General features: G+C 36.3%; 2 protein-coding genes across 2 annotated transcripts; both read left to right on the top strand.

Moving 5' to 3' along the window:
• The first annotated feature begins 2507 nt into the window (after positions 1-2507).
• Positions 2508-3392, top strand: LOC107876779. The gene has a single exon (XM_016723632.2). It carries the CDS (start codon positions 2508-2510, stop codon positions 3390-3392), a length of 885 nt encoding a protein of 294 aa, XP_016579118.2.
• A 4615-nt stretch (positions 3393-8007) lies between these two features.
• Positions 8008-14868, top strand: LOC107878322 (lipoyl synthase, mitochondrial). The gene is made up of 4 exons (XM_016725258.2): positions 8008-8815; positions 9854-10065; positions 11512-11891; positions 14446-14868. Exons 1-4 carry the CDS (start codon positions 8370-8372, stop codon positions 14551-14553), a joined length of 1146 nt encoding a protein of 381 aa, XP_016580744.1. The 5' UTR covers positions 8008-8369; the 3' UTR covers positions 14554-14868.
• Positions 14869-17877: the final 3009 nt, after the last annotated feature.

Genomic DNA, 17877 nt, shown 5'->3' with positions numbered 1-17877 from the left:
AAGAAACGACATTCAAGAGTTTCACTCATGCACTAACAAGAAAAGCATCAATCAGCAAATCAGTTCACTAGCTTGAAGAAGAACCTGGTCCTTTACTTAGCAAGTCATAGAATTTGCGTAATAGGTTAGTTCTTTGAGTTGTAATGAGTCTTTGTTCTAGTCTCAGTGAAATATAAACAGAGTTGGGAGTTGTGTCTTCAAGTTAGGAAACTCGAAGACTTGAGAACACTTATCTTGAGAAGATTGGTGTTATTGTAGAAATAGGAGTTAGGAGTTTTAATTCCTAGTTTACAAGAAGTCTTGTAATTTGTTGATTGTTGAGTATCAAGAGTATTAGTGAAGTTGGGGTTAAATTCTGTAGCGGTATAGGTCGTGATTTTTTACACCTTTCTTGAACCGGGTGTTTTTTACGTAAAAATATTATCTTCATATTTTACTTACGTGAACCACATTAGCGTACTTGTTCCACTGATAGACAACTATTAGAGTAAAATACTAAAATCAGTAGGGTACACACTCTAACAATAAACGTATAATATTATACATATACAGTGAAATGATTGAACATTTTAATATTATGATCCTAATGTGTTGATACTTATTCTAATTTGTAATACACCACATATAAAAAGCAGTGTATTTATATAGAAACGGTTATACTTATATGCATATGTATATACATTTGTATATATACACAAACACAGAATAAATATATACACATATGTATATGCATAATGTATACACGAACCAACACATAAGAAACATGTGTGTGTGTGTGCATGTAAAATGTGTGTGTGTGCATGTGTATATGTGTACTAATATAGAACAAATTTGTATACATATATACATTATAAAACATGCATCCAATACATTTATATATACATACATACATACATACATACATACATATATATATATATATATATATATATATATATAAAATATACAAATAAAAAAATATGCAATGCATACCCACATATAAAGACATATTAAAATCAGACTGAATACCATTAAATCACCTATATATAATCACTAAATTCACTAAAATTGAATCAAATATCCAATTTGCAAAATTACGCAATATTTGTTTTTCTCCTTTTCCTCCAAGTGGACCAACACTTCAACCCACAGGATTATTTGGGCTTCTTGCTACACCCTCCCTCCATTGGTCCTAATATCTCTTTGTATTATATTGGGAAAATCACACCACATAACGGTATAAATATATAGGGGGAAAGAACAAAAATAACATTTTACTCTAAAATAATTCTACCATAATAACCACCTAAAACTAATTACCTGTAATTAATCATTAAATTAATTTGTACTTTTTGCCATTTTATTATAGGTTTCGTCTCCTTCTCTATTTCTTTTTTTTTTTTTTAGAAAAAAATTGTTATTTCATTTTTTTAAAAAAAGTTGTCCATTTTTCCTTTGAAAAAGGAATTCAACATTTCTATTTTTTTTATTTCACTACTGTATTTAAAAAATAAATAAAAATGTATCAAAGCAGTATAAGCATTGTATCAGTGTGGTATAGGAACTGTATATGCATGTGTAAGTTCTCTGTCTTTTGAAAAAGTGTATCATTGTGGTATAAGTGTCGTATCAATTTGGTATAAGAATAGTATATGCGTACATAAGTTCCGTCTCTTTTGAAAAGTGTATCAATATGGTATAAGTGTTGTATCAATCTGGTATAAAAATTGTATATGCAGGAAAGAGTCAAAGTAGCCCAATAACTATGAATTGGTATTATTTTGGCCGACTGGCCATAATGTGACAAATTGACTAAATATTGGCCATTTGTTTTCAAAATGACTAGTGGGTATCCTTTCCCTTAATATGTATGTATTGCTTATATCTACCTGTATTATATTTATATATAAACTTTATATAAATTTTGTAAACTAGTTGGCGGAATTATTTAGAATCGTAATTATATTATTATTATTATTATTATTATTATTATTATTATTATTATTATTATTATTATTATTATTATTATTATTATAATACTAATTTTACATCTATAAGTCTTATGCATTTAATTAGCTAGAATTTGTAATGCATATAAAATATGGTCATAATTGAGCGGTAGAGACTCATTTTTTCTCTCCTCTTCTTGTGCGTTTCGTAATTCAAAACAATGTGAATTGAAATTAAGTGTTTTTCCTTTTTTGAATTGATGTTGTTTGAACAGTCAAGAAATTAAAAGTATTTAAAGTTAAGTACCTTTGCAATTATTTTTTGTTAATTTTATCCTTATGATTAATAGTATAAATGTGAATAATTATAATCTTAATGTTCATTTTTATTTCTAATGAATATGATTAATATAAATAAATAATAAAATAAAAAAAATTATTATGTAAAATGTAATGTGCATAACTAAATGATACGAAGGGAATAGGAATAATATTCCCTCTAGGAAAAAAAGTCATGGTCAACCCCCAAGATGCAGAGCCACCTCCGCTATCACCAACGCCACCTGATGACCTGACCCCATGGAAATTGCCGATCCCACTCGAGACCTAAATCGAGAACCAAATCAAGAGAAAAACTCCTTCAAATCCGTCCTCCTAAATAAAGTGGAATCACTAAATGACAGCCACCTAAACCACTACAATGGCAAAATGCCTTTAAACTCAGGTGAATCAGAAGACACAATTAACCTAAGCAATGAAGATAGGGAAAGAATATACGCTATGTGGAAATTCTCTGTAATCTTCAAGCTATTCAAAAAAAGACTTGCCCACAACTACTTAAAAACAAAACTCACAGATCTATGGAAACCATCAGAACCCCTAACTCTAGTGGATCTTGGAAACGATTACTACATTGCAAAGTTCACCAATCCGGACAATATGCAGAAGGCTCTTCATGGAGGACCATGGTTTGTTACAGGGGATTTCCTCTCAGTAAGACACTGGGAGCCTAATTTTATCCCAGAGAAAGCCACACAAACACACAGAGCCATTTGGATAAGGCTACCTCATCTTCCAACAGAGTTCTACGATAAATCAATTTTGAAAAGAACCGGCCACAAACTAGGAACATTACTCAAAATTGATACTTGTACTACAACAGCTTTGAGAGGAAGATATGCAAGAATTTGCATACAAATTCCACTCGATGCACCAGTGAAGACTCACATCAACATCGAGAATCACAAGCAAAAAGTGATCTACGAGGGGGGAAGACGGTTCTGTGCACTAGGTGTGGCAAGCTTGGGTACACTCAAAAAAACTGCCCACTGCAAACCACCACACACCCTGATAAGCATGATGTACACACGGCGTCAACCAGCCAGTCCCAGCCTCTTCAGGCGAATGACAAACAGTCACCTTCGCCAAAAAAAGAACCGGCCCCAAAGCCTACCGCTCCCCTAAAAAAGGCGAAAACCCAACCAGGAAAAATCCCACACAGGTAAAAATGTACAATCCAGCCTTAGGTAAGTTCCTCAATCCAAAATCTTTTACAGGCATTGCTGAAACTACTGGTAATAATAAAAGTGACAACAACCATATTTTAAATCTACCTAACAACCTTAATAATGAAAAAAAAAATAATAATAAAAAGGAAAAAAAAAGTCCACCAGGGCCACACAGGGCCCAATTCTCCCACTAATACTAAATCAGCTGACCTACAAAAGGTCATTACTGCCAATGGCACAGAAGAGCATTTAATGCTCAACCACTAAGTCTCCATTACCCAAAAGCCCTCTTCTTTGTTTCTTAATGACCTAAGTAGGGTTAGCAGCCCCACTCTCTTAGGGGACCTTCCCATGAACTCCTCCGGCTCTGCGTCGTCTGGGTGGAGTTACTCCATATCCACTAGGGGTAATCATCACCCTAAAATGATTGGCATCACCAATGCAATCATGTCAATTAACTCCTCCACTACATGCCCTGCCCTTTCGAAGCCCCAACACTTCAACCAAGGGCACTCTGCTTCTACTCCCATCACTAATGGCAAATCCATAAACAACCCCACCCCTTTGAAAGAGCCTTTAGTCTTCACTACAACTACACCACCGCCAAACAGGGTACCGACTTCATGGACGGAACTAGCACTGAAGGGGAAAATCATCTCCCATTGTGTCGTTATAGGGAACCAACCGATAGTCCTACTCATTCAGAACCCGGTATAGATGGCACAAATAGTGAAAGAGGGGGTGGATCGAATAGCGGAGGGGCTCGACTATAAAGTTTGGTGCCAGATCCTGCTGCAAGCCCAGATGATGGGAACTCTCAACATGATGAACTCTAGCAAACTCAATTCGCTCATGGGTCACATGTTCAAGAGCTTAACTTTCTACCCAACAGTCCTCTATCTTTTGGAGACAAAAAGTCTAAACTTCGTCCCTTGGAATCCATTGGAAGGACATCCCACAGCTCCTAATCACCAGCCAACCCCGGGGGCCGTAGACCAAGAAGAAGCGACTACCTCAGCACTAGAAGAGCTCAGACGCTCCAATATGGAAATGGAACAACTCCTAATGGAACTCGGGGAACCAGAGGTAGTAAACTACACGCTAAACAAACCACTTCGGAGAGAATTCAAAGAGCCCTCAAACTCAACTATTATTGTTCATTATCCACCAATAACGAAAGTTCTGAGCTTTACACTGAGGAACACCTCAGAACAAATTCCTTCTTCAGTGGCCCTGATACCTCAGCTAGATTTGAGAAAGACCCCACAAAAGGACAAAGGGAAGCAGCCAATGACACACCCCCACCCAATCTCATTAAATCCATGAAATTCATCATCTGGTATACCAGAGGGGCTAATAGCGCTACCTTCATTCACCAATGTGATTTTCTCATCAAAACTCATAATCCAGCCATGGTAGCCCTCCTTGAAACCAAGATGGTTGACCATAAGTACATCAGTGAGTCTCTTCATTTTGAAGCCTACCTAGAGTCTAGTGCTGTGGGGGAGAAAGACGACATTGTGATTATATAGAAGGAAGAAATACTCCATCTCCAACCTTTCTCCTCATCCCCTTAAGGCATCCACGCGACTGTTAAGGTTAGTACTAACCCCAACATTTTTGTTTTTTCTACAATCTATGCAAGCCTTGAGCCCAATACGCGATTGTTGCTTTAGGAAGAGTTATGCAACATTGCAAATGCCTTCACCGACAACTGGCTGATGGGGGGGATTTTAACGAAGTCTTAATAGCCTCTGAGAAACTAGGATGAGCCCCTATTAGCAGTAATAGAGCCAACCAATTTTGGGAATGCCTCAATTATTGCAATATGGTGGACCTTGGTTATATAGGTTGTAGATACACCTGGACCAATAAGAGATATCGCAATAGGGGGCTCTTATTCAGGAAAGACTTGACAGGTGTGTCGCAAATGCCTCCTGGATAAACCAATACTCTGACTCTCTTGTCACCTACTTACCTAGAACTAAGTCTGACCATTACCCCCTCTTTTTTTCCCTCTTCAAAGAAAATACCAGACAAAGGAACAAACCCTTCAGGTTTAAACCCATGTGGTGCAACCTTCAATCCTTCCATGGCCTTGTGGAAGAAAGTTTTGCAGGCCCCACTTCCCTTCAATACCCTATAACTAAATTCCATACCAATTCTATCCACTGGAACACCAATGTGTTTGGTAACCTCTTTCAAAGGCTTAGAACTATCTTAGGCAGACTGGATGGCATCCAAAAATCCCCTAACTACCACACCAACCCCTTTCTCTATAACCTAGAATGTGAGCTTCTTGATAGCTATGATACTTTTCTAAAATGTGAGCAAGATTTCTGGAGAACTAAATCTAGAATCTCTTGGCTCGCATATGGAGAAGCCAATACTTATTTCTTCCATACCTCCACCATCAATAGAAGGAGAAAGAATAAGATCACTGAACTGAGAAATAACTCTAGCTACTCTATCACTGGGGAATCTGTTATCCATGATCACTTCCTAAATCATTTCAGGGACCTTTTCATATCCAACCATTTGAGTAATCCAAATAACTATTTTGTCCAATCCAACAACTCGCCCACCCCCTCTCAAAGCACTATAGACCTTCTAGACTTCCCTCTCAAGGACTCTGAGGCCCTAATAGACATCAAATTCTTCAAACCTCTCAAAGCACCAGGCCTAGATGGCCTACACCCCCTGTTCTTCCAAAAATATTAGAATTTGGTAGGTGCAAAAACCATTGATTTCTACAAGCAAGTCTTCACTAACGTTTCTATGCCCCCATCAAGCAATGCCACCCTCCTATGCCTCATCCCTAAATGTAGAAATGCTATGACCTTAAGGAACTTCAGACTCATAGGGCTTTGCAACCCACCTACAAAATTTTGACCAAGATCATTGTCAATAGAATCAAACCTTTTCTCCCTTCTATCATTGGGCCCAGCCAAGCTAGTTTCTTAACCAATAGAAGAGCCTCTAATCAGGCTATCATCATTCAGGAATACATCCATCATTTCACCAAAATGAGAGGAAAGAATTCCAACATGATCCTTCAAATTGATCTTGAGAAGGCCTTTGACAAAATTAAATGAGCCTTCATCAAAGTAACATTTTTCTTCTTTAGATTTCCTGAGAAACTTTGCAAACTCATTATGTCCTGTGTCACTGTGGAGCCGAGTCCTTCTCACTAAATATAACCAGGGCGCTACTGGAATCTCTTCTAGTACTTGTGGCTGGAAGGATTGTATTTTAGGCATCAACTAGAGAGTCAACAAAGGAAACAAACTGGAGAGTCAACAAGGGAAATAGAGTTAGGTTCCTTCTAGACAACTGGATCCCTCACCTAGAACCAATCAGAACCACATCCTGTGCCCCTTCACCATCTTCAATAACTCCATCACAATCAACCAACTCCACAATAATGGAGTTTGGAATTTTAGTCCTCTATCCCTTGAATTGCCCCAATAACTCCAGGATAGTGTCATCACTACTTTTCTACCCCAATGCCCCACTGAAGATGACAAACCCATCTGGGGACTAACCAATAATGCTATCTTTAGCACTGACAGTATGTACAATCTCCTAAAAAGCCTGGGAGAAAACCACACTAGCCGTAGGAACTTCAAGATGCCATGGAAAACTGTTACCCCTAACAAAGTCAAAACCTTTCTCTAGCTAATGCTCCATAAAAGACTCCTCACCAATGCTTATCTGAACCACGCTGGCCTCTCCATTCTACGCCAATGCTATTTATGCCAAGATCAGGAAGAAACTATTAACCACATTTTCTTCAAATACCCTAATGTCACTTTGTTTTGGACTGAAATCTTTCATATAACTCAGTTCAAACCTATCCAAATCTAGTCGACTATATCTGACACTAATTGGGAGATAGCTTGGTAGGAGCTCAAGGGGAAAACCTTTAATAGCTGGCTTACCTGGGATACCCTCCTTTCCCACTACCTCTGGACCATATGGCTTAAGAGAAATGACAATAATTTCAACAATAAAGCCAGTTATATCTCTGCCCAATTGACAATCTCTGGCCACTGAATTTGCTCTTCTAATAAAGAACACCCCCCACATACCCCTGGTTACACTACCATCACCACCAGATGGTATCCACCAGCTAAAGGCTACTTAAAGCTCAACATTGACGGCTCCAAACTTGCCAACCCAGGTAAGGAGGGAATCGAGAGAGTTTTTAAGGATCATAACGGGCATTGGGTACTAGATTTCCACATACACTTACCCCTTACAACCCCTATGATAGCTGAATTATTGGCTTTAAGACATGGGCTAGCCATTGTCAAAGCCAACAATCTCAAGTCCCTCACCATTAAAACTGATTCTAGTATTATCATCCATATGCTTACTAATGATCATCCCTCCTATCATAATGTACTTGTTGAGTGCAAATCACTAATGAAGGATATGTAGGCAGCAAGATCAGTAAAGATCTATAGGGAACAGAACACAGTGACGGATACACTGACAAAGGAAGGATCTAGGAGCCTAAACATGACATCCCAAGTTATTTTGACAAGCACCCCTTTTTGTAACTATTTGTGTACAAGAAGACAACAATGAAAATTTAACTCATCTTAGAATTAATATTTCATCTTCTATCCTATAAGGCCGGAATGTGGCCTCAAACAATTTGTTATTATCAATGAAGTTGCATCTTTCAAACCAAAAAAAAAAAATTGATACGGAGGAATAATAAAAATGAGGTGAGTACAATATGTCCTTCAACCTCGCCGTTGAGGATCTTTTCGTCTTTTTACTTTTTCACAAAAAGAATAGCCACACTCTTTTTTCAACCACCCAATGTCAACCAACCAAACTGGAAAGACAGTTTAACAAAAAAATTAAAATCTAATTTTCCTTCCCCCTCCCAAAAAAAAACTCCGGCCAAATTCGCCGGAAAATGCATTCCCGATTCACATCCCTCATTTCCCGATCATTCAAATCCAATCACCACCAACATCTCCTCCCTCAACTCTTCTCTTCCTCCGCCGCCACGTCATCATCATCTCCACCTCAATACCCACAAACCCTCGAAGGTCTCCGCCACCGTTTAGCGGCGGAGTCACCAACGCTCTCCGATTTTACCAAACTCCAATCGGATAAAGAGTACTCGGTCGAGGTGGGTACGAAGAAGAAACCACTACCGAAACCGAAATGGATGAAGGAAGCGATACCGGGTGGAGAGAAATACACGCAGATTAAGAAGAAGTTGAGGGAATTGAAGCTCCATACTGTTTGTGAAGAAGCCAAATGTCCCAATTTGGGCGAGTGTTGGTCTGGTGGTGAAACCGGGACTGCCACTGCTACTATCATGATTTTAGGGGATACTTGTACCAGAGGCTGCAGGTTATCTACCATTTTATTTGATTTTTTGTGAAACCGGTTCTCGATTGAGTTCTATTTTCTTGTACATGATCGCATTATTTTGCTGAGGGGAAAGTTCTTTGTTTTTGTTTGATAACCGTGGTGTCCGGGTCAGCTTTTTGCACCTCCACTAATTCCAAGGGATAACTTCCACCTCCCACCAACGACAAGGCTAGGTACCTAGTGCTTTTTTATTTTTTTGTCTGTGCTAGGATTAGAACCTGAGACCTCAAGTTCTCAACCCACTTCATTGATCGCTAGGCCACATCCTTGGGTTGTTTTTTCCCCTTATTGTAGAAAAGAAAGTTCCTTGAGTTGAGAGTCTATCCGAAATAACCTCTCTACCTCCAAGGTTGGGTAAGGGTCTGCATACACTCTACCCCCCTTACTCCATTTTGTGGGATTATACTGGATAGGCTGTTTGTCGAGAAAAGAAAGTTAATTTATAAAGAACTATTTGTTTGGGGGAGATGAGGTGAAGGGAAATGTTAAATGAAGACGTAAGCATGTTGAATTTTTCTCTTTGTTACTTCGTTTAGTAGATAACATGGGAACACTTTCCCTAGCATACTGGATACTTCTGTTTATTTGAACATAATCGTAGATAACATGGGAACACTTTCCCTAGGGTCATGGGCACTTCTGTCTATAAGGCAAATGCAAAATGAGCTGAATGATGGAAATGAATTGACATGAGAAACTATCATGGTAGTAGATTGTCGGTAGGAACTAAAGGTATAACAATAATGAGTAATGACAAAAGCTAATTTAGACTTTCATGGCCATATTGCTAGAATTGTAGTGGATTCTCTAAGAAAGGAGATGAGAAACAAGGTTTTTACCACTTATCTCTCTTTTCTGTCTCTCAGCATGTTTTCAGTGTATGTGCACTGTGGTTATTGAGAAGGTTAGAGGATATCTTTCAAGGAAAATTTGGTTTAGATTTGCTTTAGGCACGAATAAACAAGTTATGATCCATGTGAATAATCATTTACTAAATCTACCCTTTTGAAATTTCAGATTCTGCAATGTGAAGACATCACGCACTCCCCCTCCTCCTGACCCAAATGAACCTGCCAATGTGGCTGAGGCCATTGCCTCATGGGGGTTAGATTACATTGTAATTACCAGTGTCGACCGGGATGATTTATCTGATCAAGGGAGTGGTCATTTCGCTGAGACAGTGCAAAAGTTGAAGGCGTTGAAGCCACATATGCTCATAGAAGCACTTAGTAAGCACTCCTTTTTAAATACCTTGTGAACTTTTCTACGTAGATTAGAACCCTAAAAAACTGTGAACTCCTATTATATGGCTTCAGACTTTGTTTACTCTTTTACCTTTGTGCTTGATCTGACATGGAAGACAGTGTACAAATGCTCAATAAAGTTACTGTAATTAGGTTGATAAATGGCAATGATCTGCCTTGCATAAATAAGTGGTGCTCCTTATTTTATTGATTACAGCGTCTGAACACTCATTGCACATCTAGAATCGTAATAAGAAGTGCAGCTTTCTGTCATCCATACATGTAGTTCTGTTCTTGTATTTCATCCTCTTTGGCTCTTTCTCCCTATCCCCCTTCCCTCTGTACCATCAATTGGATTTGCTTTGTTTGATTATCTTCAACATTGTTAGTGGACCTTGGCTGTATGAGTGGCTGAATCTTCACTTGGAAACTTTTATCCTTATCTTCTATCCATGACATTGATTCCAGTGGAACTCAACAAGTTGAACCAATGACTCTTTTCTGGATTATGAACCTCACATATTTATTTTTCGCTGATTCTCTTGAGAATTTAGATGTTCTATTTGTGAGATATGATTAAAGGTATTACTTCCTAGTTTTTTTTTTTTTTTAAAATACAGTTACAAAGCATCTTATGTTGTAGCTTTCCCTAAATTCTATGTTAGGAACCTGAAACTTTCCTAACATTAATCAGTAAACGGCACAACACAGAAACAAGAACAACACATCAACTATTCTTTACTGCCACCTACAAGTAAAATATGACTGTCTTTCTGTCTTCCTCCTACAATATAACATAAAAATAACTTCCTAAATCTGCTAGGTAACTATGAAAATACAGACACATATTAACTAAATAAACAGTAATATTTAGGCCTTATTTTGACCCTTCTTCCTGCGATTGTAGACCTTAGTAACAGCAGTTCTACAATCTCGTACGCATCTGCTAAGGTCCATTTGATTGTCGCAGAAGTTATTGAAAAATGGGAAGCAACTATATTTATAAAAAGGAAAGGAGTATTACATGTTTTGTTTGAGTGGAAAGAAATATTTTTGAAATGAGGAGCTGGTGGTCACATGATTTTTTCAAAGTCCTGTAGCTAACAAAGGATCTGGTTTATAGATATATTTGTGTGTTTCCTGACATTCTATAACTAAGTCCATACTAATTATAGAAGTTTAAGTTTTGTCCCTTTTCTTTTCCTTTTCACCATCAGTTAAGCGATACCTAAGATGGGTTGTTCCGAGCCTTTGTTAAGTTTGCAATCTTCAAACCGGGATTTTGGCCATAATTGGATGGGTTCCTTTGTCCATGTGCTATTCTCAGTCTGGACCGATTTGAATTTGTCACGTCAGCCTATTTGTGTATATATCTATCTGTTCACTTAGTCCAGACAAAAAGATCCTGATATTCTCTGATTTATCATGCAGCTCCAGATTTTCGAGGAGACTCTGGGTGTGTTGAGAAAGTTGCAAAATCAGGATTAGATGTTTTTGCTCATAACATTGAAACCGTTGAAGAGCTTCAGAATGTAGTACGAGATCATCGTGCTAACTTCAAGCAGTCCATGGATGTCCTGAAGATGGCCAAGGAGTATGCCCCTGCCGGTACATTGACAAAGACTTCAATAATGTTGGGCTGTGGGGAAACTCCGGAACAAGTTGTTAAAACAATGGAAAAAGTGCGTGCAGCAGGTGTTGACGTAATGACATTTGGTCAGTACATGAGACCATCAAAGCGTCACATGCCTGTTTCTGAATACATTACTCCAGAAGCCTTTGATAATTATCAAGTTCTTGGCATGCAAATGGTTTGTTTATTCCTCCTCCCCTTTTATCATCTAATATGTCTTCCTGCATAGCTTGTTCCTTAGTGGTTACAATAGTATACACTTATGATGAAGATATTATATCACGAGTACAGAAATATGTATCTCAATATTTTATCTGTTTAAAGGTTTGAAATTGCAAGTTTGCTACTATGGAACAGGTTCAACTTTGATTAGGAAATGGGACAAATAAATTAGGTGAAAGCAAAGGAGCATCATCGTAATTGATTTGTTTGCCATTGGTTGTTCAATATTGTGTAGTGGCAAATCCTCGAAGTCCTTATTGTTTTTTCTTTAGATTATCTAGCTCATTACATAAGATTATTCTGCTTTTCTCCTTAATCAAAATGAAAAAATAAAGACTATTCTGCTTTTCTCCTTAATCAAAAAGAAAACATAAAGACTATTCTGCTTTTCTCACACTCTTTCTATTTCATTTTAATGTTCGAAACATAAGGTTGGATCGTGTTGGACCTAGTGAACAGGGTTCTTTTTTGAGATAAGTAACTCACCGAACAGGAATGTCTCTTTGGTTTTGGGTAGATCCTATGAACATTGTGATTTTTAGGTATCTACTTTGGTGTAGTTTTGCTTTCTGGAAATATTCTTCATTTTTTAAAGTTTTTGGAGGATATGGACTTGGTGCAAATGTATATTGTAAAGTGTCTCGCAAGGAAGAAAGATGGAGGTATTAGTGTTTGTGAGCAACCTTGATACGACTTTATCTCTTTATGGAATTGCTTTGGTGCTATGAAAGCTTCCTTTCTAAACCTCATCAAATTTCCAACTGTCTAGGAAATCTAATAAGTTACAAGGGAGTAAGGTATAGTTTATTCAAGGGAAAAGGGATAAATTTGCCCCTCTACTTTAGTTTAATAGCTATATTTACCCTTCGTCATACTATGATGCTATATTTGCCCCTGCCGTCATTAAACTATTCATTTCTACCCTTCCACTTAACGGAAAGCCCCGAATTATAGAAAATTGCCCGTTCTTGAAAATAAAACCCATAAACCCACAACATGGATCTTGACATTTATGCTCATCTTTCACTGTTTCACACTAACATCAGCACAATGTCTTCAACAGTTCAATTTTTTTGTATTTATTTATGTTTTGCCTACATATTTGATTTAAAGCTTCTACCTGCAAATGTCTCTCTGTTCACCACAGCTGATGACGACCATTTCCTCCTTTTTCCTCCACCACCCACAATCTAATTTGGTTGCGTGGGGTTCTTTCAAATATCCGGCAAGGGATTGCTTGCTTTAATTTTCCGGCGAAAGGTTTCTTGCTTAATTTTCCAGCGAGGGTTGATTGCTTAATTGCTTAATTTCTGGCAAGGGGCTGCCTAATTATCCGGAAAGTTGCTTGCTTAATTTTCTGGCAAGGGACTGTTGCCTGCTTAGTTTTTCGGCAAGAGGTTGCTTGCTTAATTGTTGGGCTGCTAAATTACCCGATGAAGGGTTGCTTGCTTAATTATCAGACAAGGGTCCGCTTAATTATCCGCCAAATGATTGCTTGTTTGATTTTTTCGACGAAAGGCTGCTCGCTTATGTTCGGGCACTTGTGGGTCAGGCAGGTTATATTGTGGGTTTATGGGTTTTTGTTTTTAAAAACAGGCAATTTATTATGACGGGGGGATTTCCGTTAAGTGGTGGGGTAGAAATGAATAGTTTAATGGCTGCAGGGGAAAATATAGCCTCATAGTATGATGGAAGGTAAATATAGCTATTAAACTAAAGTAGAGGGGCAAATTTGACCCTTTCCCCTTTATTTAATTTAGTGAATTTAGGCCAATAGTCTTGTTGATGGCTTTTCTGGGAAGGTGGCGGAGGAACTTAGTCGAGTTATGTCCAATAGGATTACCACCAACTGGCCCTTTCCCTACAATACTTATGAGAATTGTTTTGACACTTGAGTTCTCTTAGGTGAGTTATTAGACCAAATTCGGTAGTTCCCAAGTTTTAGTCGAAACTTGATTTAATTACCGAGTTATGGCGGGAATCTGCAACTCAGGGCAACACAAAATTATGTCATGCTCTTACACTCCGTTATAGTTCACTGTTTTTCTTGCGCAAATTGTTTATTTAATGTTATTTTGGTGTATTCTTAGTATCTTGTTTAGATTTAAAAATATTACCGTATGTAGTATTTCAAGAAAAATACAAAGAATTTCGAGTTTTCAAGTCTTACTACGTCGTTGATTTAAAACAACTCATTAGCTAATTGAGTCAATTCTGAGTTTCAAGTATTTAAACTAGTCTTACAGGTAACGGATAATCTGACAATTACGTCTCTGGCTTTCTTCCTCAAAATATATCTTAGATTGGTTAATTTTCTTATTTCTCCATTTTGTTTTTGCCTAATTTCACTCAGCATCATCTAGTAAGGTGTAAGTTGGAACAACTACTTCTTTTGTTGCACAACATGGTTGAACTTGAAGCTCGGCATATTGCTTCTATATTCTGTTTTGATATCAAATGCAGCATCTAGTTGTTTGAGTACTGCTAATAGCTACATTGTGTTTCTGCAGGGATTTCGATATGTGGCTTCTGGCCCCATGGTTAGGTCATCATACAAGGCAGGGGAATACTATATTAAATCCATGATAGAATCTGATCGTGCAGCATCTTCTTCGTAACTTCTTGCTTGAGATGATACAATACTTTGCATTTTGCACCACAAACTTGATGTTCACACAACATTTTTTGAGATTGAAAAGTGTAGGGAGCCATCTGACTTGCTTCCTTTGCCACGTTTCTTCAAAGAAAGTGGAGAGCTAATACAAAGAAAAAAAAAGATGTTGGTATTCAGAGTCCGATGGGCTTTTAACATTTGCCTGCTGTAAGCTGCTGTTATATCAAATAACCTCTTGCAGTTGTACATTAACTTAATGTAATTATTCTTTCAATACTGATTTTACTTTGCCAAACAATAAGCATTAGATTTTGCCTGATTTTACAGCTCTACTTAGTTGAAATTTGTTTTTATGGATGTTTTCGCGACAAGGCTACTGCGAGTTCTAATGGGGAAAATATTTGATGTGGAAATTTGTAGTACTAAATTGTTAGTAACATATACATTTTTACTTGTATAATGATTTTTCTTGAGTTGAGGATCAGTCACAAATAGTTTCTCTATCCCACCAAGATAGGGGTAAGATTTGTGTATATCCCCAGGGTTATGCTTGTTGTTATTGTATTTTTGCGTTCGTCGCACTTGTATCTTTTCTTCATTTGGCCAATTCAATCTTTGTTGACGCTTCTATGAATCTTTGGTTTTGCATTTTTATTTTAGTGCTTGTCAATTTGAATTGAGGATTTGGCAAACGGAATGTTGGAGTTGCCATTCAAAAAAAGAACAATAGCTTTAGGTGGGTGGGGGTGGGGGATCGTAGACCCCAGTAGCAGTAAAAATATCTCAAAAGGAGGGACAAAAAATCCTCGTGGGATAATGGTTGGAAAATAACTTTTTATTGCTTTTGAGATCACCAAATTGTGTCTGTGAACCACCGCTGTTTAAGGCTCCTAAAAAGATAAAAACAATTGGGACAATCTCGATACTGAAACTTTCGGTATGTGCGGAATCTGATAAAGCATCGAATCATAAGAGTTTATTGTGCGCAATTTTATCATGCATTTTTGTTCGAAGCTATATCTATGACTTGAACGTGTGACCTCCTGACCATATAAAGTTACTCCAAGACTCTCCTTCCATCGGGACAATTAGGGACCCCCAATAATCTAGCATTCAAATCAGTCCAGAAGTTAACTTATTTAATTTTCTTTAAAACCAATAATGGAGCTTTGTTTCTCATATTTCACTACAATGATTACCTACTTTTCCACCTTTTAATTAAATGTGCACATAATTAATTAAGCCTTAATGGACTTTTTAACCTTTGTTGCTTTTAACCAACATTCAATGAATGAAAGCTGGAAAACATGTGGTAGGTAGGTAATTGCTTCACGAAAACCATAAGAGATCTTTTACTATGTCATTCAATCTACTAGCATAGGATCCAATGGTGAAAGAAACAGCAAAACAATTCTGACTTTTTTTCTCTTTTAATTTTTCTTTATTACACATATAATGATATGATTTGAGAAAATTGTAAGCCTTAATAGATAAATTCGGTTTATTCTAAAACTTTTGAGGCTAAATTTACTATACATATTATAAAGACTAACAAAATGTTAAACCAAGAAGCATTTCTATTATCAATCGTCAACGTTGATTATGGAACAAAATCTTTTTTCATCATTTAGAACACAACAAGCTTCTCCTGGCCATTCAAAAAGTGTTGTTCAATGTTCAAAGCAAGCCCCACATACATAACATCAAAAATAAAAGCACAAAGTGTAACCCAAAAGTATTCGCAGGCCCCTGCCTGCCTCGACAAAAATTCAAGGGGTCAAAAGTTAAGCAATTTTCTTTATGATTTAAATATATTTAATCAGAAAATACAGTGAAATATTATTCATTTGGCCATACTAAAATGAATGACCAAGAGAGTTGTGGTAGGGTGGAAAGTTTTCGTTCGCTTTTAATGTGAGATTTCAGATTTGAGCCTTATGTGTAAAGAATTGCCTTTGTGAAGGAACACTTTATCCCTCATATGTAACATTTTTATGCGAATCAAGATTTATCCCAATATGAATACCAGACATTGAATAGAAAATCAAAAACATATTAACCGAACAACAATATCTCCATGCATCTTATATTAATATTTTATAATTATTTATACCCGTTTAACGATTGATTAACTTTGATTGCCTTCCCATTTCAATTAAGTGTCCTACTTTTCTTTTGTTATGTTCCAAAGAGTGCTTTATATATGTAGTAGATTTTTCAATTCCGATATTATATTTGGTAAGTTTAAAATCCAAGATTTAAACGATTACACACATCCAAAATTTAAGATCACGAGATTTAAAAATTCACTTTGCTTTTTAAATTATGTGTTCAATCGAACTAAGAAACTTAAAATCAAGACAGATGGAGTAAACCAATTAAGCAATCTTCTAACATGAATGAAGTCGCTAAAGAATAACGTGGCTTCGTTAAAAAAAATTACATAAAGGGTGTCTCATTAAACTTATAAGTTGGTTAAATTGATTTAAAAATACTTTTTAATTTATTTTTGTGTTTGATAAACATTATGTTTATAATCTAAAATTGATCAAAAGTTATAAGTTGATTAGCCTTAACTTATGACTTTTCAAATTTTAAATTCTTTTAGTTTGACCAAGAATTATATCATTTTATCCTTAATATCTTTTTAAAATTTTAAAATACCATCCCAGAATAAAACTCCTATCTTCGTATCCATTCCAAATCCACCGTTTTTCCTTTTCTTTAAAATATACTGTTAAATTTGTATTTATTTGTAAAATCCTATAGAATAATTTTGCCATTTTAAATAAACGTAGCTTATACATGTATTTTTTTACTACCTTATACATTATTTTTTTTTACTAAACACATTAACTACTTAGTATTTCCTCCGTCTAATATTAGTTAATTATTTTAGCTATATCTATATCTATAATCTATAATCTAAAATCTATAATTTGTATCTATATCTATAATCTATAATCTATAATATACTAAAAGTGTGAAGACCCCTATAAAAGTGATTTGAACTTTTTGCCCTTCATTAAAAGACTCTTCTTTAGACAAAACTAACTTTTCACTATTTTTTTAATTTATTATTTAATTATTTTTATTATATTAACTAGACTTTCTAAAATATATGGGACTCCTAAAATACATGGTAGGAGAATTAATTAATTAATATTTTCCTTTCTACTAGAGTTTCTAAAATATATGAGACTCCTAAAATATATAGTAGGAGAATTAATTAATATTTTCATTTCTATTGTTCAATTAGAAAAATACTTCTAAAATAGGACTCTATTAAGGAAATACTTCTATAAATATTCAAATGTACGTTAAACTA

The sequence above is a fragment of the Capsicum annuum genome, chromosome 7, assembly GCF_002878395.1.
Source record: "Capsicum annuum cultivar UCD-10X-F1 chromosome 7, UCD10Xv1.1, whole genome shotgun sequence".
Taxonomy (NCBI): domain Eukaryota; kingdom Viridiplantae; phylum Streptophyta; class Magnoliopsida; order Solanales; family Solanaceae; genus Capsicum; species Capsicum annuum.
Note: the sequence above shows the minus strand (reverse complement) of the source record. Positions and strands in the feature narration are given on the sequence as shown.